The sequence below is a fragment of the Artemia franciscana genome, chromosome 21 (genome assembly GCF_032884065.1).
Source record: "Artemia franciscana chromosome 21, ASM3288406v1, whole genome shotgun sequence".
Taxonomy (NCBI): Eukaryota; Metazoa; Arthropoda; class Branchiopoda; order Anostraca; family Artemiidae; genus Artemia; species Artemia franciscana.
In genome coordinates this window covers 10,609,078-10,634,166 of record NC_088883.1, presented here as the reverse complement: position 1 = coordinate 10,634,166, position 25,089 = coordinate 10,609,078, and the positions used below count along the sequence as shown (strand labels likewise).

Sequence of the window (25,089 nt, the reverse complement as noted above, 5' to 3'; positions counted from 1 at the left end):
GATCTATCACTCAGACAATTCTTGTACAAACCCCTTTTACTTTCTATTGAACATAAAGCTTTTTCATTAATATTCCTAGTTGCAGTCTTAGCACTCTTCCCTAAGACACCATCAGCAACTTCACAAATTGTTTTTCTATAATTATTCCATCCATCTTCCACATTGTCAAATTTTAAACTCTCAAGTTTACTATTCTGCTGTTCCAGGAAGGTTTCTCTCAAATTTTCATCCTGGAGTCTACCAACATCATAACTTTCCGGGAGGTAGTTACCCTTCCGAAATTTCAGCTTTAAATTAACCTTAGACACTACTAGATAGTGATCTTTACTTTTAAAATCAATAACAGCACCCCTATAAACCCTAGTATCTTGTATTGACCCTGCTAGTCTTCTGTTTACAATAACATAATCAATAAGGTTTACTGTCTTACCATCACGTGAATACCACGTCAACTTATAGGTCATTTTATGACCAAACACCGTATTGGTTATAACTAGGTTGTTATAACTGCAAAATTGTTATAACTACAAAGTCTGTAGCCATTACTCTTTTCTTTACCTACACCAAATTTACCTAGGCTAGTATACCATCTATCCCTATTTCTACCAGCCTGGGCGTCAAAATCTCCTAGCAAAAATACCATATTTCTATACCATATTAATATAGTACCCTGTCTATTTGCTCCTGTAACTGTAAGTAAAATTCATCTGAGTCACTACTATCTCCGTCAATTGGTTCAACAGGGGCATATACTACTATAACTGATAACCTGAACTTTTTAGTCATAAAATGAGCAACTAGTATTATATTATTAATACCTTCCCAGCCTGAACAAGACTTGGCAGCTTCCTTATTCATCATGAGCCCTACTCACTGTCTATGTACCCCATCCTTCCTACCTGAGTAAAAAAATTCTATGTCACCTAGTTTCTTCTTCCTACCCCTGAGCTATGAGTTTCCTACCCCTAGTTCCTACCCCTAGTTCATGCTTCCTACCCCTCAGCTATGAGTTTCTGAAACTCCTAATAAATACAGTTCAAACCGTCTGAATGCGTCAGTCAAAATGTCAATACGATAGTCATTTTTTAACGTTAAGCTAATTATAATAATTTAGATTTTTTCTAATGTCCTAATATATATTAATTTAGATTAGATTATTAATTTAGATTAGATATATATATATAATAATTTAGATTTTTTCTAATGTCCCCCTTCTGTCCAACCAATAAGACAAAAACGAAGGCACACAGCTTGGTCCAGTTATCTTGATAAAATTACTTAAAGAACAGCTTCATTCGGCGTTGCCCTTCGATCTCGAAGGATTTTTTTGGGGGGGAAAGTTATCCCTAAAAGTATTTCTTTGGATTCTTTTAAAAGATAATTCAATAATCATCTAAACCCTCGACAAAAGACAAGCGGCAAATCAAATACTTAATTATACCTGGTGCCGCAAATTTAGGAATAAAAACATTTTTGCCCCTTGGATTCATCCTGGGTCTATTTATATCTGAACTAAGAAATTTCTTTCGGCTGTTTCAAAATTATGACGTTTTAAGGGCATTGCCACATTTTCGTCAGTGTTGCCACATTAAACTACGAAAATATATAAGCGAAACTAATTTGTCCAGTTTAACAACACTTTTTAATCCGTGTTTTGATTCTCAAAGAACACAGCACTTTCAAAGGAAAGCTAAACCTTTATAAGCTTTTCGATGCTATATGTTTATGGTTCTATATATTTGGATTTTCATCCACGTTTTTTTCTTTAATGCGGTGGCCACTACTACAAAAATTGTATATGAAGGTCTTTTCATTCAAAATTACTTTCCCTATTTTTTAAAAATATATGGCCGTGTAAGTTTTCCTTTAAACAATTTTAAACATCCAGATTTCATTTTTACTGTCCCTTGTGCTCTATCATTAAAAGAAAGCAACTAACATGCGTCAACATTCAGGGAGTTTCAAACAATGGAGAGAGAAAAAGGAACTGAATCTTTCAAAGTGGCAACACTGACGAAAATCCGGTACTGCCCTGCCCTTAACCAATTCAAACAATCAGATTTCATTTTCCCTGTCCTTAGTACATCAAGAAGAAGAAAAAGAATACAAGCTCCAAACATAATTTTTCAACAATTCACAGAAAACCTCTTTTCTTTCTACATAAATATCGGAAAAATAGCGAAGACACTGATAACTCAATCATATAAGCAACTCTACAAGAAGACCACTCTTTAAATCACATGAATCCCGAAACTGATTATTCCAGTTGCTGGAGTAATCATTTTAATCTAGTAACCAGTTACTGGAGTCCAGTACCGTAAGTTGGTAGGTTTGCGTATGTACTTTCGACGTAATACCTTAAGATAGGTATTTTTTTTCAAGGCCATACTGCCTTTTATGACGAACATATGAACGTTCAAATGACGATAAGTCCATTTATTACACAGTGAAAACAGATACAAAAGTCTATATATTTCGACCACATATAAAGTGACCGTCATCAGCAGATATACTAATGCCTTAAAATTAAAACTGACATATTTATGAAGAACAAAATTATAACTTACGATCAATTCACTAGATTTGTCTGAGAGACTTCATTAACAGGGTTCATTCAAAGTATTGAGTTTTAAATTTTCTTCTTTAATATTGCCTAAATGTAAGTTGAATTTCTAATGAAGGTGGCAAAATCTTCTTCGCCCTCTAATTTAGCATATCTCCTCAAGACGATCGCTATATATGCGGTCGAAATATCGAGTATCGGTTTTCACTGTCCAATAAATGGACTTATGCCCATTTGAACGTTTTTTTGTTCGTATGTATGTACGTACGCCAGCAAGTCTGCAGATTATCATACATTTAGCATGACTCTTTTTTGTTGATAGTAACTTCTGCAGCATTAAGAATAGTACTTTCTAATAACCAGGTACCACGAATACATTTTTATGGATAAAAGACAGTTAAGAAATACAGATGAGAAGAACTACTATAGGAACAAAGGAAATAGATGACATGCTCTAATAATTATGAGGTGTTTCATAGACTATTTTCATCACTAATTGCTATCTAAGAAGAGGGTTAGGGAGGGGCAATTTGCATATATATGTTACTTCCTGTTCGTTTTAAAGTCAATGTCAGTCTTTACTCGAGTTTGAGGGTTCTGACAGGCATCTCAGTTGAAGGTGCTGAACTGCGCAAGCCATCTTTTTTCAAAATCAAAACACTAGTTCTGGGTGCCTGGTAGAAGGTGTATCACATTATAAATATTCTTGAAATACTTATGGTTTTACATTACAGCGAACTTACGTCGTATTTTTCAGTAAACTATGGCAGTCATTCCGTACATCTTCTCAGTGGCGTCAATTATTGAAAAATAGGAGAGTGAAAATATATTTTTGAAGGGAAAGGGGAGGGGGAGATTTACTTATTTGTTTGATTTTTTTTCAGCAAAAATAGAAAAGAGACATTTTCAATGAAAATACCTCTCCCCATGGTATTTAAAAAATCTAGGGGTGGGTGTATATCCTCTTCCAATTGACAGCACTGCATCTAACTTGTGGTTAGTAAGTTTCTACTACCCAATCTTCTTTCCACATAACTGTGGTCTAAACTCCAAAGTCCAAGGGCAGTCATAGCTCTATTACGTATATTTACTGAGTATTTGGAATGAAAAAAAAATTTCCGAGTGACTTTAAACCAGTCCAGCGTCACTTTATTGTTTTATTTTGGGCTTTAAATCTGGTGAGGAGACAAGTATGAATGACTTGAGTTCCGAAAATGGCAGCTCTAGCACCGGAAGGGCGGTTTTTATGCAAAGATGAATACCAGGATGAGCGTGTATTCGGTGTCCTACTCTTCCTGTTAGTAGATAGTTTTGGAGTATAAAAAAATAAGACTGCAAATAGCAAGAATGCACTGCCATGGAAGAAGAGCAGAAAAGAAAGAAAACAGTGACAAAAAGAAAAGAAAAAGAAAGAAATAATTTATTTTATTTTCGATAGAAATAAAATTGGTCTTTACCATATTTTCCAACTAGGAAGAAAAAATATATTTAAAATTTACTTCTCTCATAATTTTGAGCAATTCATTGACAAGTAATCTTCTCTCAACGAAACTATCCTCTAAACTCAAAAAACCAAGGGCACTGATAGCCCTATCATGTATTCTTATTGAGTACTTGGCATGACAAGACAATTCTGATAGCCTTTGAACAAGCTCAGCATCTTTTTTCAATGTCTTCTTAAGGGCTTTACATCTGGCAAGCTGTCCAATTGCGTGAATTGCTCCAGAGGTGATGAGAGAATGCTCTTCGTTATATATCAGTTCAACTAAAAAAGCATAAATATTGTAACGCGTATATAATATATTTTTTGGGAAACATCAGCTGCACACATTTCTTTATGACTCCGCCTTCGCGCATGCACAATGACAAAATTTTAGTTAATACGTATGCTATAATCTGACTGAATGCCAAGTAGCAACTGAAGCTATTGTTGTGACGCTTTCGTAACTTACCAAAGCGCACGCTTTGATGTGTCCCGTTTCTGAATCAAGGTATCGTTACTGTTTAATATTTATGCTGTGTTGCTAAGTAATAGCTTATGTTTTATGGAGCTTTATTTTGTAGAATGATTTATCCTGAATCAGGTAAGAGGTACCAGCCAAATATAACGACTTAGCATACTTGAGCTTCAAGACCTAAGTTCTTAGATTGCAATGGGAGGCAAGCGTTTCCACAAAATTATTTATTGTTGAAGTTTCAAGAAGCGAATTAGTAAGCGCAGCGAAGTGCGCAGGAATTCTTTTCACGGGAAGGGGGAATAGAAAAGACGCAGAAAAAGGCAAATTCAATGGAAAATATGTCCAATTTTCGTCAAAACATTAGAGGAGGAATGAGGTGGAAAAATAGAGGTCCGAAGCCCCCTTCCCCACTTAGGTGCATTAATAGATGTTATGCATTATGTAAATCAGATCTGTACCTATTGGGAGGTTCTGAAAGCTCGGTCACAGATGAACAATCTAAGGGCTCCCACTTGCAAAGCAGCTGACAGTAGACCGCACTACATAGGCCAAACATGTCTCGAAGATCTTTGATGCCGGGTAAGGTGGAAACACCTGATCACGCCACAAGCATAAGTAAGAAGTATGGGTTATGTATATCAGCTTTACTAGATGTGAACTTTTAAAAGTAAAAAACACATTAGCAAAAGGATTTCTGAGATCGTGTATTCATTGTGCTTAGGAATATACATATTATTCTTTGTTATTTCTTTTTTCTAACAACACATTCAAAGTTCATTTTATCCCGAGCCGAATGCCTAAATTTAGATCAAAATAATCAATTGTAGAACATTTTTGGACGTGCACGTGTTCTTATATTTTGTATGTAAAGGGACATAAAGAAAATCACAATTGCTTTTTGGATTTTTTTCTAGATATACTTAAACATGTATCTTTATGACAATCCATGGTTCAAATAGACTTTGGTTTAGGCTATTACTGAATTACCAAAGATTTTAATTGTTTTATCGAAAAGAACATTTGTTGAAAAAAATTTGATTATTGTTTTTCCAAAATTTTACAAATCAAAACTTTTATCAACGTTTCATAGATATTTATATTATACAAACAAAAATATGATGCTAGTTGGAACAGAATTCTACCACGTATCACAGTATCAAAAAAAACCTTAAATCACATAAAAGTATAATCAACGATGTTATTACCGTAATAATTCATTTTGTAAAAATCTTTCCAAAATTTTCAATTCCGAAATTTTCATAAAGAATTTTCATTTGGAAAAATCTTCATAAAGAATTCGAGAACAGGAATTATGGAGGAGGAGGATTCCTTTTGATGGAGGAGGAGAGTATAGCCCAATCATTTTTAATAGCTACACCAGATACTTGTACAGAAATTAAAAATAAGCAAAGTGGTACATGTATGTAGCCCAATAATATTAATTAGACGAATCCACCAATCAATCGAAATCTTTTTTAGTCCTAATTGTAGTAAACCCTCCAACAGAATATACTTCTACTATCAAAAACTTCCCCCCTACCAAGGGATACATAAATACTATACTAGACTAACTAGGAGCAATGCTAGAAGACTCAAAAATACACTTAAAAAGGTACCGTGATCCGTTTCTGTAGCTTATTTGTGTTTTTAGCCTAAATTTTATTTTTTGATATTACTTTTAATTAAAATGTGTTGACCTCAAATTTGTACTTGGATTTTATTTTGTCTCTGTTTTTCGTTGCATACAGACATGCTCGTGTTAGCTTTGAACTATTGTAATAATTTTCAACATTATTCAAAATGCTTCAGGAGCTTAACCTCAGCTCGATCCGCCTCCTATAGAAGCCAAGGGAATCCAGTAAATCCCAGACGGGGAAATATTTGAAGAAATAACTGCCTTAAACTAAGATACTTTAAAGGGAGCAAATGAGGGAAAACTAGTAACACATTTGACGAGCCTCACACACACAAACAATACGCATGATCTCTTTTTTCCTGAAAAGTTAGTAATTTTTTTTTCAGGGAGGGGGGAAGATTTTTTGAAATCTTAAAACAATACAGCTAATATGAATTCACCAGCGAAGTATTTGACAGAACTAACTACATATTTTTGATAAACATTACTCACCAAAATTATTTACACATTTCTTGATCCAACAGAGGAATCACCCAAGCATTTTTTATAAGAAAAAGTTCGTCATTTTTTAAATGCAACACATAATGCTTCTTAAAAAAAGATTATACATTAAAAGATTATTTTCTTTTTTAAATCGCATTTTCAAAAATAAAAAATGTTCATTGGCTACATAAATATCCTTGGTTTCGAGTCATAATCATTTTGATCACTTTATCTAGCCAGAGTTGTCTTGCAACTTATTTTCACGACAAATATCAGTTTGGAGAAATAATATATTTCAGGATTTTTTATCTGAAAAACTCTGTTTCTATGTGCTTTAAATTTTAGGAAAACTGGAAATAAGTTCATTGTAAACGTTATTTGACAGTGTTATTATTTGATAACCGAAATTAGTTGACAATTATCCTTCATGACTTTATATGGCAGTAAGTAATCCTTTTTAATGTTTTCTCGGCAAACGTTTCCTTTTCTCAGAATTGTCTTTTTTTCACTTTTTACATTACTTCCCATAATTGAATGGGAGTAAAACCATTTTGTATAGGAAATAGTAAAACTGATATTAGAAACTGTCACTTCTAACCATAGATGAGCCCTATTACTGCCACGGTGCCACATCAATTTCGATTCATTTGTCGGTGTTGCGCGTCAAACACAAAAGTTAGCAACGCACTTATTATTGTTGCTTCTTTTACAGCAGGCGGGTTATAAAAACTGAGCCAAGGCACAGGCCAAGAAATACCCGTTGGTCGCCTCCCCAAAGAAATAAAACCCGCTTTGCTGTTGCTGCTCTTATCGGGTTTGGTATATTAAGATAGGCTTTATATATCTTTTTTCCACTTTGTGGAAGAGTATTTCTAGGTAGTGGCAAGGTGAGTACCATTATTTTCACCAGCCCAGAGAGCCCTGCCCACCAGTTTCAGATCAGCTAGAACAGGCAAAACTGGTCTCTTAAAAGAGAGGGGAGTCTCCCACAACTCGTCAGCTATCAGCGAAAAGAGGGATATTGCCCGACCATAGGGCAGGCAATACTCGTCCCTCAAAAAAGAACGAGTCACCTAATCCATTATCAACAAACGGCACCAAATCCTAAGAACCGTTACAAGTAGAAGAACTTCTTTCTTTGACATCAGATTTCTCTTCAAGGGATCTTACCTTAGGTTATGGTCAGCATTTAAAAGGTCAAGGAGGATTATTGCCTTCTCGTCAATTTTGGTGGTTCAACCCATAGGCTTTCAACCCCTTATATGCTTCAACCCATTCAGCTAACCTTGGCAGCGTGTTCCATAAAATGCCTTGCAGCCTCATGGTCAGGTCAGACACTGGAGCCAAGACAGCAGTTTGGCAGTGATTGAAATTAACAGCAGAGTAGCTTGGAATTTATATTTGATCTTAATTAATTATCATAAAGAACAGCTGAATTAAACATAATTAAAGTTTTATTTTGTTCTTGTTCTCTGTCGGCAAATTTTACAAGCAGAAGAAAAATATTCCACAACACTGGAAATGACTCAAAGTGCAAAAATACAGCGTTTTTCTTAAAAAGCTTATGCTACAATATTCATTGCATGAAATATTCATTATGAATGTCTATCAAATATGTGTTGCTTATAGAAGAAATTTTACTATGATTCTAGGATTAAGGATAGAAGTACTTACTTATTGTGTCCACAATTTGACTATATGGATTTATATTTTCGTTTTTCAGGGACATGCGACCAAGCAGGAATCCAATCGCAAATAGCAGTCCCTGCTTTCCTTCCACTGATTTTCTTGACAGGTCTGGCAAGGCTGCTGACAAAAATTTGTTTTGAAAATTCTGTGACTTTTCTTCTTTGAGTACTATACTCAAAAGCTCCGCAGATATCAGCCGTGTATCCTCTGAGTTAGACTCAGTTAAATCCTAAAAAAAAGCCGAAACAAGCTTAAAGAGCAGAGCGATAGGAAAGGTGGAGGATCCCCGCACCAGAAAATTCCACCTTTGAAAGTTTTTTTTTTATTCCGTTTCGGCAAGGTAAGTTCGGTGTGAAGAAATAAAGTGAATCAAATCTAAGGTTGCTTAGTCATCTTGCAACTTAGTCTTGTTCCCTGGCTGGTTATTTTTTTCATACTGTTGTACCGATTGATATCGTTATTCCTGTAACTAAATTTTAAGGAGCGACATTAAAACTTAAAACGAACAGACATTATTCCGTATATGAAAGGAATTGTCCCCTCCTCAGCGCTTGGCTCTTTACGCTGAAGTTTTTTATTGTTTTAAAAGTAGAACTGTGACAAAGAGTCAAACTTTAGCGTAAAGAGCGAGGCGTTGAGGACGGGACAACCCTTTTCATATACGGAATAATTTCTCTTATTTTTAAGTTTTAATGTCGCTCCTTACTTGCAGTTAGAATTTTTTTTTTTATTTATTTAATTTCTGAACGTTTTTGAAATAATGCATGTTTTTATTTTGGCTCACCACACATGAATAATTAAAACGAAATTTGCATTTTTTTTTACTAAATGGCTTCCTTATTATTTTGATCGGACGATTTTAAAAAAAAGAGGTGGGGAGGAGGCCTAGTTGTCCTCGCCTTTTTGGTTACTTAGAAATGCAGCTAGAACTTTCTATTTTTTACCAATGTTTTTATTAGTAATAAATATACGTAAATTACGAATTAACTTACGTACCAAACTTCTATATTTGTATATATTTATTACGTATATGAAGAGGTTCGCCCCCTCGTCAATACCTCGCTTCTTTACACTAATGCTTAAATTTTGTCCCAATTCTTTAATAATGACCCCCTGAATCACAAAGGCCGTAGAATAAATATTTGAAATCACTAACAATACTTTAGCGTAAAGAGTGAGGTATTGTGGAGGAGACGAACCTCGTTATTTACGTAATAATTCACGTTCTGGTTTTAATGCTGCTCCTTACTTCCAGCTGAATTTTTTTTACTCATTGTTTTTTTAATAATGCTAGAAAATCCCGCAGCCCCTTCATGGAAATTCTCTCCCACATGATAAATTCCTCCATGAAAGATCCTCCCACGTAACCCCCTTCCCTGACCTAACTCCCCCCTCAACACGAAAAAGGCCCCCTGAAAACGTCTATAAACAACCAAGAGAGATAAAACTCTACAAAAAGAAAACTTCAAACGAGACGACAGCCAGTAGAAGTGAAAGACTAAAACAACGCGGATATTTCGCCTGTATCCAAACAAGGCGTCTTCAGCACAAGATAGAAAATTAAAAGAAAACTAATCTAAAAACAAATAAAACCACCACCAATAATAATAAATACAATTGTCGCTACTTATCCACGTAGGGATAAGCGGCTATTTTTGTTACTTCAATGAGAATCAAAGAGCAACTGAGGAAAAATTATGAAAATTGAAATTTAGTTAATTATTCTGTTGCGAAATAATCCTCTTGTAAGCTAACATTGAAGCAACTCTTTTTGGTCTAGTGGGTAATCTTGTCCCCTGGTGATTGTGTAAAATTTTAATTCCCCCATCGACTATTGGCTCATTTTTCAAAAGAATATCATGAAATGGGTCAATATTTATATTCCCTGTGTCTCTATTTATTGAAATATTAGCAAATATATGTTTTTTAATTTCTATAGCCTCCCTCGCCCACTGAGAAAAACCTCTATAAAATAGCTGTAGCCTCATCAAATTGTATAAAATGTTCAGGATAAAAGAATGTATGTTCAGCTAGAGCCGAAACAAAAGTTTCGGGAGGCTTTCTTAGTTGTAGGGTTTTTTCTATTGAGTTGCGATGCTCAATAAATTTTTCAATAAATTGTTGGTGAGTTCTACCAATATAAAACTTTCCAGAGGAACAAGGAATTTTATACACCCCACTAACTACATCTCCCCGGGTTAAATCCTGCCCAGAATTAAGAAAACTACCTAATGGTCTCACTGATTGGAAACAAATTGGGAAACAATCACTGATAGGGAAAAAAGCACAAAAAAAACAAACACGCATCCGTGATCTGTCATCTGGCAAAGATGCAAAATTCCAATTTGTGTGTATAGTAGCTCGAAACTTCTACAGTAAGGTTCTCCAATACGCTGAATCTGACGGTGTGATTCGTTAAGATTCAATGACTTTTAGGGGTGTTTTGCCCTATTTTCTAAAGTAAAGCAAATTTTCTCTTGAGAAAAATTTTCTATTGAGTTGCGATGCTCAATAAATTTTTCAGTAAATTGTTGGTGCGTTCTACCAATATAAAACTTTCCACAGGAACAAGGAATTTTATACACCCCTCTAACTAAATCTCCCCGGGTTAAATCCTTCCCAGAACTAAGAAAACTACCTAATGGTCTCCTGATTGGAAACAAATTGGGAAACAATCACTGATAGGGAAAAAAGCACAAAAAAAAACAAAAAAAAACGAACACACATCCGTGATCTGTCACCTGGTAAAGATGCAAAATTCCAATTTGTGTGTATAGTAGCTCGAAACTTCTACAGTAAGGTTCTCCAATACGCTGAATCTGATGGTGTGATTCGTTAAGATTCAATGACTTTTAGGGGTGTTTTGCCCTATTTTCTAAAATAAAGCAAATTTTCTCAGCCTGTAACTTTTGATGGGTAAGACTAAACTTGACGAAACTTATATTTAAAATCAGCATAAAAATGCGATTCTTTTGATGTAGCTATTGGTATTAAAATTCCGTTTTTTAGAGTTTCGGTCACTATTGAGCCGGGTCGCTCCTCACTACAGTTCGTTACCACGAACTGTTTGAAAATCAGTAAAACTGCGGTAAAATTGGCACAAGGCCAATAAAAAGATAACAAAAATGCGGTTATTCTCGACATTTCTCCTATGGCTTAATTCTATTTTTTTGGATTCTATTTTTTGTCCTTTCTAAGTGGCTTCTGGGAAAAATAATCCCCTTATTCCCCGAGAATTTTATCTCTCTTTATCTTTTAAACATTTTGTATTTCAAAGCCAGTTACTGTTAATGATAATTAATTCTTTGTTTATATTTTCAACTTAAAACGCTCTGAACTACAAATCCAACCACTTTTAGGTTCAAAATAAGCAACAGGGTGTCTAGTTCTTTCTAGACACCTAAGAACATTCTGATTCTTTCCGCAAATATAATATGAAAAGCTACCAAATTTACTTTATTATTTATACTTTTGAAACGTAAATTATAAATTTCTATTAATTACAATTGCATTTTGGAACGCACCCAAATTCTTTGGCATGTTCAAAATTGTAAGCGTGGGATACCATGTGAAACATATTAATTGCTTGATAAATTGCAAACGATAAGAATATTTCGCAAAGGGCTGGAATTGCTCCCCCCGAAAAAGATAATTATATTTTAAAAAGCTATAAACACTGTCGCTGTTTTTTAAAACTCTAACAAGACCATCGCTCATGTTGTCTGATGGCCTAGATAATTAAAAAGCAGTGTCGTGCATAATCATTTTTTAAAGGGAGAAAAAGAAATAGAAGAATAAAATGAAAAAGAGAAGAATAACAAAGAGAGAGTGTCTATGCGTAAAAGAAAGTAAAATCTAGAATCGTATGTTTAAAGTGAGAGTAAAAAAATATTTAAAGAGGATCTAACCAATGTTCAGTCCTCACTATAGGCATTTTATATCAGTAGAAATGGGTCTCTACGTCCCATGACGCCCAAAGGCACTGCTCTTTTCTTTCTTTTGTGGTTTAAGATCATGTACAAGGTTTAACCCCAGTGCTGACATCTAAGCAAGTAAAATCTTAAATTGCATGTTTAAAGTGATAGTAAAAAAAATTTCTAAAGAGGATCTAACGAATGTTCAATCCTCACTTTAGGCATTTTATATCATGAGAAATGGGTCTTTACGTCCCATGACGCCCATAGGCACTACTCTTTTCTTCCTTAGTGGTTAAAGATCATTAACAAGGTATAACGGTGATTTCCCTAGTACTGACATTTGCTAACTAAAGTCATAAACGGCAATATTTTTTGTATAATTATAGATAGCGACATATTTTCTTTTCCAACAACCCACTGTTTTGTCTCAAAGCAGTTTTTCTGTTGATTTTATGAGAAACTAGTTGGATCCCGCCGGCTTCGCCGCCAAGCCCCAGCATGGCACGCGGCAGGCTTCTACGTATGGATTCTCATTGTCCTTTGTATTGTAACTGCAGACAGTGCTGGGTCCCGGCGGCTTGGCCACCGGACCCAAGCATGGCACTCGGCAGGTTTATATATATGGATTCTCATTGTCCCTTTTGCTCTAACCGCAGACAGTGATGAGTCCCGGCGGCTTTGCAATCGGTACCCGCGGGTGGATTCTCATTGTCCCTTGTGTTCTAACCACAGACAGTGCTGGGTCCCGGTGGCTTCGCAACCGGGCCCAAGCATGACACGCGGCAGGCTTCTATATATGGATTCTCATTGTCCCTTGTGTTCTAACCGCAGACAGTGCTGGGTCCCGGCGGCTTTGCCACCGGTCCCCGCGGGCCCAAGCATGGCACGCGACAGGCTTCTATATATGGATTCTCATTGTCGCTTGTGTTCTGGGTCCCGGCAACGCTATGCCATTTTTGGATCGAATTGATGACGTAAATTGGTAAATTGGTTATAGTAGCTACTGCTACTATAACTACTTCCATTGAGACTACTACTAAGGCTGAGGATATTAAATTGAAACTTTCATCAAATTTCTGGGCGATGTTGAATTAAATGAAAACACGCTATGTGTGCGTAGGCTGTCAAAACAGCGTATCAGCAATATCTCGAACGGTTTTAGTGTATTAGGAACGGTTTAGTGTATTAGGTTGAAACTTTAAGGGCTTGTTGCGCTAATAAAAATGTAAACTGTTGCTACTAGTAGTGGTACTGCAACTTATATTAATAGTAGTACTAGTATTACTAAAACTAATCGTATTGATGTGAAAGCTTCAGAGACTATTGAGGGGGATATTTGGCTACATCAAAACACACTATACGTATACAGGTTATCAAAAGGCCGTATCATCAATGCATCGGAAAAGGCTTAAAGTAGTTGAGTTGAAAATATTAAGGAACCAGGAGGTGATGTTGAACTACTACTCCCGATACTCCTACCATTATTTCTGCTACTATGATTACTATTATTGCTAATGCTAAGGCAGTTAGTAAAACTTTCATTGACTAGAAAGGATGGTGTTGAGCTGAATCCAAGCCCACTGTGTACATGCAGGAAAATACTCTAAGCATAAGGAAATGCTTAGAGGATTATGGTGAAGCTTTCAGGGCAATTTGAGGAGGGATGTTGAACTGAACCAAACATACTATGTAAAGCTATGAACAATAAATATAACATATCGCACCCGTACATGGTTGTTCAGAAATACTAGAGACGTTTTATGAATTTAAAACTGTGCGATGCTTTGCGATATTAGTGTCCATTTGTTTTTCTACTTGTATAGATTGTGTGTTTCCTATTTGTTGCTTTTTTTGTAGCTATCTTTCCTTTTATTACTCTGCTAGCAACATTATGCCTTTTTAGCAGGAAATAAAGTTCTATGAGCTACTGCTATTAAGAAAAAAAGAAGATTTACCTTTATATTTGGAATAAGTGTAACTAATTCACCCGTCATAAATTCAGGTGCAGCCCCAATAAGGATCGTCAATGACATAATAAAATGACGTAATAAAATGACATAATAAAACTTTTAGTGGGAAATGAAGTTCATTCATTCACTATGAGCTACTGCTATTAAGAAAAAAAGAAGTTTCACCTTAAAATTTGGAATAAGTGTAACTAATTCACCCGCTATAAATTCAGGTGCAGCCCCGACAAGGATCGTCAATGACGTAATAAGACTTAGTGGGAAATGAAGTTCATTCATTCACTATGAGCTACCGCTATTAAGAAAAAAAGATTTACCTTTAAATTTGGAATAAGTGTAACTAATTCACCCGCTATAAATTCAGATACAGCCCCAATAAGGATCGTCAATGACATAATAAAATGACGTAATAAAATGACATAATAAAACTTTTAGTGGGAAATAAAGTTCATTCATTCACTATGAGCTACTGCTATTAAGAAAAAAAAGAAGATTTACCTTTAAATTTGGAATAAGCGTAACTAATTCACCCGCTAAAAATTCAGGTACAGCCCCAACCAGGATCGTCAATGATGTAATAAAATTCAGGCTAGGAAATAGTTCAACAGTTTCGGTAAGAAGAGCAAGATGGGCCGATAGAACAGAACTTTCATTTCGGATCAAATTCAGCAAGAAAGGTCGGATTGAAGAGGCAACTCGATGTGGATTCTCCAAAGCAGATTCAAATGGGCCAAGACCAGCTTCATTTATTAGAGATAACTGAACAAATCGAAGTATCTGAAAATTTTAAAAACATAAAACATCAACAAGACCAAAAAGACCCTTACACTTACAATCAAACGACGTAATAAGACTTAGTGGGAAATAAAGTTCATTCATTCACTATGATCTACTACTATTAAGAAAAAAAAAAGCTTCTTCGTCCGTCCCTGTCCCCACAAGGAAAATCCTGTTCGTGTGGCCTCTTCAGACATTTTGACTGGCAAATTTAGACGCTTTGAACTGGCTAGGGGTTATGAGTTTAAAAACTTATCTCTTTGGAAAATATCCATGGAGAGGGAGAATTTCCCAGAGCAGAATTGTCCATAGGGGGGGGATATCATGTTCCCTTGTGAGCACTCGTTTCTGAACTAATAGAGGGAAAAAAAATTTAGTGTAGAGCGCACAAGGTTAATGGGGAAGGGCAGACCTATTAGAGACAGGATGACTTACGCTCATTTCTATTTTTGACGCTGCACTTTACTTTCGTGTGAAATTGCTAGTTTTCAATTTGATTTTGTTCTTTTTAAAACCGTACAAAGGATTAATTAAGCAATAAGAGGCACTAGCGCACTCTCAACGGTGTTCTTTACATTAGGGCTTAACTTCTGCAAAACACTAAGGGCGAAATTATGTTTAAAAATATTCCTGGTATTCTTAAGATCAATTTTTCTTCACATCTGATATTTAGTGATATTTAGCCTGTAATTATACAGCCAGTTTCAAGCCTGGATAAGAGGAGGAGGGTTTGGCGGTAGATTAGCAACCTACCCCTGAAAAAAAAATTTGCCATAAAACTATCTAGTTTTGAGAGCCAACATGATACCGAATATGCAACCTGCTGACGACTATGGACCGCCCCCGGACACCATGACGACGAATTCAGACCACCCCCGGAAACAATTTTTGAAAGCGAATTGTCTAATGAAACTTGGCTTTTGGAACGTGAGGACCATGGCCCAACTTGCGAAAACAGAACAAGTTGTTAATGAGATGGAAAGATATAGCCTCGACATCCTTGCTCTGTCGGAAGTCCGTTGGATAAGTGCAGGCAGTCAAACCCTAGTAAAGGATTCACAATCCTGCACAGTGGCACCGAAAAAAAGAGAGAAGCAGGTGTTGCCATTATGCTGTCCAAATCTGCGTCCAGAGCTCTAACTAAATGGACATCCATAAATGAGAGGACCATCGAGGCACGGTTCACAGGTCGACAGGCGAAACTAACAGTAGTCGCATGTTACGCACCAACTAACGACGCGGATGATAGAACAAAAGACAGTTTCTACAACACCCTACAAGCTGTCGGCAAAGATATCCCCAGCCTTGATCTCGTCTGCTTTGTTGGCGACTTCAATGCCAAAGTGGGGAGCGCCAAGTCCTACTGTCCTGAAATTCTTGGCAGTCAAGGCCTCGGCGAATTCAACGAAAATGGATCACTGTTAGTTGACTTTGCTCTAACAAATGACCTCATCATTGGTGGAACTCTCTTTCAACATAAAAACATCCACAAATACTCATGGAATTCTCCAGATGGTCGACCCCATAGTCAAACAGTCCATATCTGGTAAACAAAGAGGAAGTCGAGTCTCCAGGATGTTAGGGCCCACAGACAAGCCAATGTCACTGCAGACCATGCCTTCATGATCGCAAAACTGTCCCTCAAGCTGAAATCCATACAGAAGTCAGAATCCAAAGAAAAGCCCGCCTACGATTCAGAAAAACTCTCAAACGCAACAGTTCGTCACAACTTTAATATACAGCTTACAAACAGGTTTGAGAGCTTGACCCTAGGTTTCTACAACAGAGGCAGTGTAGAGTCATTCTGGAACACCCTAAAAGAAGCCTATAACCAGACAGCCCTAGAAACGCTTGGACACAAAAAAAGACCCAAAGATGGATGGTTATCCGATAAGACATGGATCCTCATTGAAGAGCGTAGGAAATTAGAACAACGTCTTCTAAACGGTAGTGATGACTGCCATAAAGTCTTGAGAAATCATTTATACCGACATCAAGACAAGCTAGTGAAGAAGAGCACAAGGAGAGATAAACGGGACTTTCTAGTAAAGAAGGCAGCTACGGCAGACGAAGCAGCCAAACGAGGCGATTCCAGAATTGTTTACAAAATTACCAATGAAATCATTGGGAAACGACGTAACAAAAACTGGCTAGTTAAAGATGACAATGGCAAAATGGTCACAGCCCCCGATGAAATCTCTGAAGTTTGGGCTGTATATGCTGAGAAAGTCCTCAAAAACAGACCAAGTCCTCCGAAAATAGCAGAAATTCCCACAACCCCTTTCCTGGACCTTCAAATCAATACAGGAGAGCCATCGACCGAAGAAATAGTTCAAGCCGCTCGCAAAATGAAGAACGGAAGAGCACCAAGGAATCGACAAGATATCACCAGAAATGATCAAAACATCTTTAGGTGCTTGCATAACGATGTAGATCACATTCTTTGCATACATCAGAAAATCAGAGAAAGTCCCTGAAGAGTGGAGAAAAGGCACATTCATCAAGCTTTTCAAGAAAGGAGATGCATCAAAGTGCGAAAACTGGAGAGGAATCAGCCTCTTTCTATCCCGGCGAAACTATTCTCACAGATAATCCTCTTCCGCATCAAGACAGCACTAGATAAGCACTTGAGAAGCAAACAGCATGGCTTCCGCCCATCTCACTCCTGCTCAGATCTTATATATGCCCTGTGCATGTTGATTGAGGAATGTAACGAATGGAGGCAAAAGATGTGCCTTGTCGGTGTGGATTTCGAAAAAGCCTTTGACTCAATACACCAAGAATCACTGTGGAAAATCCTCTGACACTACGGCATTCCAAATAAACTGGTATCCATGATCGTTGAACTCTACGAAAACACGGAGTGCTGTGTTCGGACCCATGAAGGAAATACAAGGTATTTCAGTATAATTTCTGGGGTCAAACAGGGATGTGCCCTCTCACCCTGCTTTTTGTCCTTGTTATCGATTATGCGCTACGAGATTGCACACGGTCTGGGATCCAAATATACGATGATAAACGACTAGCAGATCTTGATTTCACCGAAGACATCACCCTGATTGAGGCAAACAAGGATTGGCTCCAGGAGCTTCTCGATGTCATACGAGAGAAATCAAGTCTTCTGGAACTGAAAATTAGTTCGGACAAGATAAAAAGCATGGCAACAAGCGACTCACCACTTGGTATAAAGTGCGGGGACAATTCAGTAGAGCAGGTAGAGGAATTCAGATACCTTGGAAGTACAGTCGAACGAACTGGATCAGGCGAAAAGGAGGTACAGTCTAGGATTTGAAAATCCAGTGGAGCTTTTAATCGACTAAAGCAAGTTTGGCAATCGAAAAAGAACTCCCTGAAACTAAAATTGAAGTTGTTCAACAGTAACGTCCGCTCTACCTTCCCCTTTAGCTGTGAATGCTGGAATATGAATCAATAGCAAGATAAGAGGATTTTCGCTTTCGAGAACAACTGTCTTCGCAGGACACTGAATATTAACTGGAGGGACCATATAACTAACCAGACAGTTCGCTCTATGACGCATCAGCCCCTGGTAACAGATGTCGTACGCCAACGAATATGGCACTCTTTTGGACAAGTTACCCGTATGGCGGAAGATAAACTCCCCAGAACGGTACTCGAGTGGCAACCAGAGGGCACCCGAAGAAGAGGAAAGTAAAAAAATACACTCCGTTGTACATATCAGCGGGAATTGAAGATATCAATTCAATTGAAGATATCAATTCAACAGTCCAACCCCAATGGGAAGACGTGTGGGCAGCAGAACATATGAGGGATAACTGGCGGCTCTTTCTGGATATCCTGGGTGCCTCTGACGGCACAGGAGGAACTAAGGTATAAGGTAACGATTTAAAAACCAGCCATTTCCATCAGAATATTTCGTTACTATAATGCAATTCTTGTAAAAAAAAATAATAATAAAAAAGAATATTAACTAGCATTTGGTCGTTTGTTGTGTAATAATGGTATGGTAATAAGCGTCTGATCTTCATTAATGGAAAAAAGAGACACAATTACGAAGTTTGAAAAAATTAGCAAGAAACGACAAACCCTAGATTATGTCGGTGATTTTCTTCAACACTAGTGCCAATTTCAACTTTTATAAGTTAACCATACTCTTTGGCTCAAATATCAGATATACATAATTATATGCGATATGTGATAAGATATGTGATAAAGAATACTATTTATAATGTAGTTATTATGTAGACACTATTAAGTTTGTCTAGTGTGTGTGCCATGCCATTCAAATATGATAAAGAAGCCTTAATTGGACTGTTTTCACCTGAGTTAACTGTGGCGCCATCTTTTTTTGCAAAACTCGTAGCGTTAAATTTGCTCGGTAGAACACCAGATGACAGACCACTGCCCCAAGAGCTCCTGTCTAACCGTAAGAAGCGGAAGCGATACCGCAAGCGTGGCGGCAAACAAGGTCAGCTGATGATACAAGCTATCGTTTCATTAAGATCAACTAGTCTTGCTCCGAAAACCTCACCCCATCAACGTATCCTTGTTAAGATAGACTGTTCTACACATGCCAATATGCCATCTCTTATTCCTTTCAATCAAGCTCCCGTATGTTCGACTAGTATAGTGATCAGATTTCCCCCCCCCCCCCCTATTAAGGTCAGTGACTTTTAATTCGAGAAATAGAATGCCGAATGTTTTCGTTAGAAACTGCCAGTCATTGTGAAACAAAATGGAAGAATTTGAAGTTATTGTCCGTCAAAATAGTATCCCAGTTGTCACATTTACAGAAACTTGGAATCTTTATAGGTTGTCAGGTCATATGGCAGGCTACAAAATTTTCCTGAGCACACGTGCTGATCGAGGTGAGCATAGACTAGGTGGAGTTGTTGCCTTGTACATATGGAAAGACATCCCTTGCAAATTAGTACCAGAATTATCTGATCCAGCTCATGAAGTAATCTGGGCTATTTGCAAACCTAAATCTCTTCCCCGTTGCTTTTCTTGTATTATAGTCGCTTCAGTATATTACCCGGAAAGTGCCAGAAACCGGAGTGACTTGGTTTTCCACCTCCAAACGACTATTGATCACCTGAGAAGTATATACAGTAGCCCTGCTTTTATTATAGGAGGAAACTTGGTTTGGAGGAAACCAAACCAAGAAGAGTTGGTTATCATCTTGTTTGTCTTTAAAACAAGTAGTACACATACCCACCCACTCTTTGGGGGGCATATTGGACCTTATACTCACAAATTGTGATGATTTTTACTCCCCTCCCTTTTCTCTTGGTCCCGTTGGCATGTCAGACCACAACGCAATTCTTTGGAAAGCAAGAGAATCTTTACCAAAGCCCAAACTATCCCGTGTCACTGTTTGTCCTTGTACTGAGTCGCCCATCTGTGAATACGGTCGATGGATTGGCACATATGACTTCCCCGAAGTGTAAAATACCGGGCTATTGGAAACTAAGGTATCCGATTTCAATGCCAAGTTATACAGTCAATACCTAAAGATCTTTACAACAAAATCATTTGTTGTTAATGAATACGACAAACCATGGATATCTCCAGTTATTAAATCACTAATAAAAGAGAGGTCTCGCCTCTACTCCCGTGGTGATATTATGAACGGCAAGAAATTGCGAAATCAAATAGTCTCTTTGGTAAAGAAAGCCAAAGCTCGCTATGGTCGTGAAACTATGCCCTCCCAATTACTTACTTCAGTCCCCAAAAAGTGGCACAACGCTGTGAAAAAACTGGCCGGCCAAGCTTTTTACAGAAGTGTAAAGATCAGCAATGATGGTGGGTCCTTAATCAGTGCAGAAGAAGTGAGTGAATTCTTCACCAAGATCTGCACTACCTATCCAAATATTACGGCTCATGAAAACTCCACCATACTTGAAAAATGTAGGCCTGAGAACAACATAATACTCAGTGAGTTTGACATTTACACGGAATTACGGAAGTTCAAACCGAATACATCTTCATACCCTGGTGAATTACCTGCCAAACTGCTACGTGAATATGCAGCCTTCATAGCATTACCACTGTCCAGCATCATTAACGAGTGTTTTACTTCTGGCTATTTCCCGTCACAGTGGAAAAGGACCTATATTAGAATTATTCCAAAAAGCGCGCCCCTAGCGCATGCGACGATCTCCACCCGATCTCACTTACACCTTTGTTAGTTAAAGTAACTGAGGCCTTTATACTCAAGTTTCTTCTGAAACAAATTCATGGGCGTATTGATAAATTCCAGTACGGTGGACTCCCCAAGTGTAGTACTACAATCTACCTAGTACGGATGTTTGACTGTGTCCTCCAATGGCTTGAAAAAGGTAGCTGTTTCGTCGACATTTGTGCAGTGGATTTCCGAAAGGCCTTTGACCTAATCCGCCACCTGACTGCAGGCGTGAATCTCCAGGAAATGGGGGCCAAACGACACACCCTTGGCCTTGTACTTGACTTCTTAACTGGCCGAAAACAAAAAGTCTTTGCACTCCACGAAAACGATTCGGATTCATCATGGCAGATACTTCTTGCGGGGCCCCACAAGGCACGAAATTAGCTGGAATAATTTTCCTGGCTGTAATTAATCCCCCACTTAATCATCACGACGACCGTTACAAGTTTGTAGATGATATTTCCATAGTGCTCGCTTACCTAGTCGAAAACACTATCATAACAAACCAGTTTTCAGACCAGTTATTTGATCAGCTAAAGACCAAATGCTCAAGTCATGATCTTACCATTAACGTAGCCAAGTCGAAGATAATTCGTTTCAACCCTCTGACGCGGAATATAGATATGCCTCTAGTCCCTTTCCTGATTGTGAACGAAATAAAAATCTTAGGAGTAACTTTCACTAGTGACTGTAGTTTCAGTGCCCATATTAATTTAACCGTCCACAAGGCTAATGCAAGCCTTCAGACACATACCAAAATGAGGCGTTTGGGTGTGATACTGAAAGTCTTCTCCATGCCTACATGTGTTATGTTTGCCCGTTGCTCGAGTACGCGTGCCCGGTGTGGGGTCCATCTGCTATCCGCACAGCGTATCTATTACGCGACATAGAGTGCGTCCACAAAAGAGCAACAAGGATTATATTCCAAGACCGTGGCATACCCTATGATCAAGCCCCCGCTAAATTAAATTTATCTCCACTTAAAGTCCGGCTTGAACACCTTATTCAGCAATTTGGAAAATCCGTCCTAGCCAATAAGAGCCACCGATCAATACTACCCGAACCAGCCCCTCTCAGTAGCCAAACTCGGTTACAAAAAACTTGTACCCCCTAAAGTACGAACTAATCGTTACGCCAACTCATTTGTGCCTTTCTTCACAGCAATTTTTAATGCTGAGTCCTAGTGTCTGGTTTCTGTTGAAATGTATGATTTTTGTGAAAAAACTGAATTTAGCTATGCTACGATAGTTTTTAAATATACCGATCCCTCTGTTTTTCTCTCTCTCACACTTCTATTGACTACTTTCGATATTACTCAATCAGAACCAGGCCATAAAAGGAATATTTTCAGCTTTTTAGTGATTTTTACATGCATTTTATTGATTTTTACATGCTCTCGCATTTATCATTGACCAACCGATATTTTTCTTTTTTTATAGAGATAAAAACATTACTCAACGAGTTCTTTCACTTTATAATAAACCACTAGCTTGCTGTTACTATTCTTACTATGCTTTTTTTATACATTCACATTAATTTTAAATTACTATTTGTTCCACTTTTAACATTAGTGTTTCATGATTATCTCTTATATCACCTTTTTACCCGATTCCTCTGTCTCTCTTCTTAATAAAAATAGTTAGAAAAAAAAGAGAGACCTGTAATCAAGGGTGTATCCACGATTTTTATTAGGAGGGAGGGCAGTTACAAAAAATTATAAGAAGGACATCCAAAATTTATTTATATGCATTTTTGTTACGTTTTTACGATCCAGACAAAATTTCGGCGGGGGTTGGGTTCAAACCCTGAACCTCTCTCAACCCCCCCCCCCACCCGCTGGATACAGCATTGCCAGCAATATGCTTACATATTCAAAAGTGTTTTTGTCAAATCCAACGACGCGATCTTTAATGAAAATCCCTTTTTCTGAGGATTCACGGAACTTCTTCTGTTCAATGATATAATTTAAAAGTCTTCCATATGAAGGGACTAGATCTGACTTGTCTGTTTCCATCTTTTCGGTGCTTCTATCATCCATCGTATAAGATCTTAATGGTCCAAAAAGGGCATCCACAGCATCTTTTGCAATAGTTTCGTCCCTACAAAATATCAGCAGATTAATGAGATTCTTAATGAGATTCTTTTCTTTCGTTAAAATTTCTAAAAATTGTGCAAAAATTGGTGATTTTTAATAAAAACAGTTTAGAAGTAAAACACTTTTGAATTTATTCCAACATTAAAGGAGTAGGCTCAATATTGAGTCCTGGCACATATTTTCTACACGTGGAAAGCACGTGGCAGTTGCAATTTGAGGTGCCAAGGACTTAAAAATGTCAACGTCTTTTTGATCCATCTGGTTCATCCGTAACTGAAAACCGAGATTTTTTCACATTATTCTTTGGCTTGTTTAACAATTATAAAGTTTTTAGGCAATATGAAATTTTCTTTACAATTATCACGTTCGACCGTGAAAAAAACAAAAAGAGGGAGCAAAGCTAATTAGTTAATTTGACAATGCTTTTCATCCGTAGAATTTCAGACAATTTAGTAATTAAAGAATATAAAAAGAACTAAAAAATTAAAAATAATAATTTACAATTCAATAAAAATACTAAATAGTAATAAAAAAATTCAAACTTTAACAATCTACTAATTCCCAAATTAAACTAGACTTAAAAAAAAAGACTAAACCTTCTGAACCAATTTGGTACCATACGTTTTTCACTTATTTCTAGCTGATTTATTTCACTCTTATTTTTGTTTAATTTGGCTCCCATAACTTCTGAAAATCATATAAATACAAATGGAGGTATTTTACATTAAGAACTGAATATCTCATTTTTCCTGATTTAAGACACATGGTGTTGCACATGTTTCTTCTTAACTAACAATGAGGTTAACTTAACTAACTTAACTAACTTAACTTAACTTAACTAACTTAACTAAACAATGAGGCTTTGTTTTTGCTGCCATTGGTACTTAAAGTGTAAAAGACCTTTTTTTATCTAGCTTAATGTTTTTGTCCTTTTTATGCACATCATATCATGCACAACTGTCAGTCAACTGTTACTTTTTTTTAATTCTAATCTACCACAAGGTGGGTAAATCTTTTTTTGTCATTCAAAGTAAGTGCTTTGCTGTTAGGGCATTTACTACGCACTGACAGAGATACTTCTGCGATAGTCTCAAAATACCCTGCCTCGTCAGTACTACTCTGAGGGGCACCAAGAGTAGATTATCACCATTACCTCCGTGAGAAGGAATGAGATTTACAATATCTTGTCATAATTAAAACATCAAAAACAAGAAGAACAATAGGGAATTTTTTAAGACAGTGGGGAATAAATTAGAATGAATATTTCGGCCCTATGTCCAAGGGCCGTCCTCAGCAATACAAATAAGAAAAATTCCCTATTGTTCTTCTTGTTTTTGGTGTTTGCGATGGAAAGGCAGTGTGGTCTTCGTCGTTATTTACTTGTCATAATTACAACATCATAGCTACATCAACCAAATAAAAATATTAAATATCGACCAAGCTTGATGTGAAGGAAGAACTAATGTCCATATAGAGCCATTTGGTTGTCCCAAGAAACTTTATCTGTACCGAAGAAGGAGTCCTCAATTTCCTGCTATTAGAGCGCTAACTGGATTTCATCTAAGCTTAATGAGAAGTAGTGCCAACGATACCAGCGTCCTATTGATGCCTTTCATATACCAGAACCTAATTCAACCTCGTAACTGAAAGAGAGTTCGTACATTCTTACCTTCACAAAATCTACAAGAAGTAAAGGTTGAATCTCAACCAAACTCAATGATGGGCAGTCATCAACGTCTTGAATGATTCTTTATGCCTTTCCAAAGGCTAGTTTACTGTACTCATTATATTGTCCTTTTTCTTGTTAAACTCTCACGAAATAAATTATAAAAATTACC

General features: G+C 37.0%; 1 protein-coding gene across 2 annotated transcripts in view; it reads right to left on the bottom strand.

Annotated features, from left to right (window-relative positions):
* Window positions 1-25,089, bottom strand: part of LOC136040623 (proteasome adapter and scaffold protein ECM29-like) — a 187,303-nt gene that overhangs the window by 86,917 nt on the left and 75,297 nt on the right. For both annotated transcript variants that reach the window (XM_065724896.1, XM_065724897.1), the window contains 4 exons: window positions 23,024-23,255; window positions 14,712-14,990; window positions 8,315-8,558; window positions 4,063-4,328 (listed from right to left, as the gene is read on the bottom strand). In XM_065724896.1, coding sequence (XP_065580968.1) covers window positions 4,063-4,328; window positions 8,315-8,558; window positions 14,712-14,990; window positions 23,024-23,255 — 1,021 coding nt within the window. The remainder of the gene's footprint in view (window positions 1-4,062; window positions 4,329-8,314; window positions 8,559-14,711; window positions 14,991-23,023; window positions 23,256-25,089) is intronic.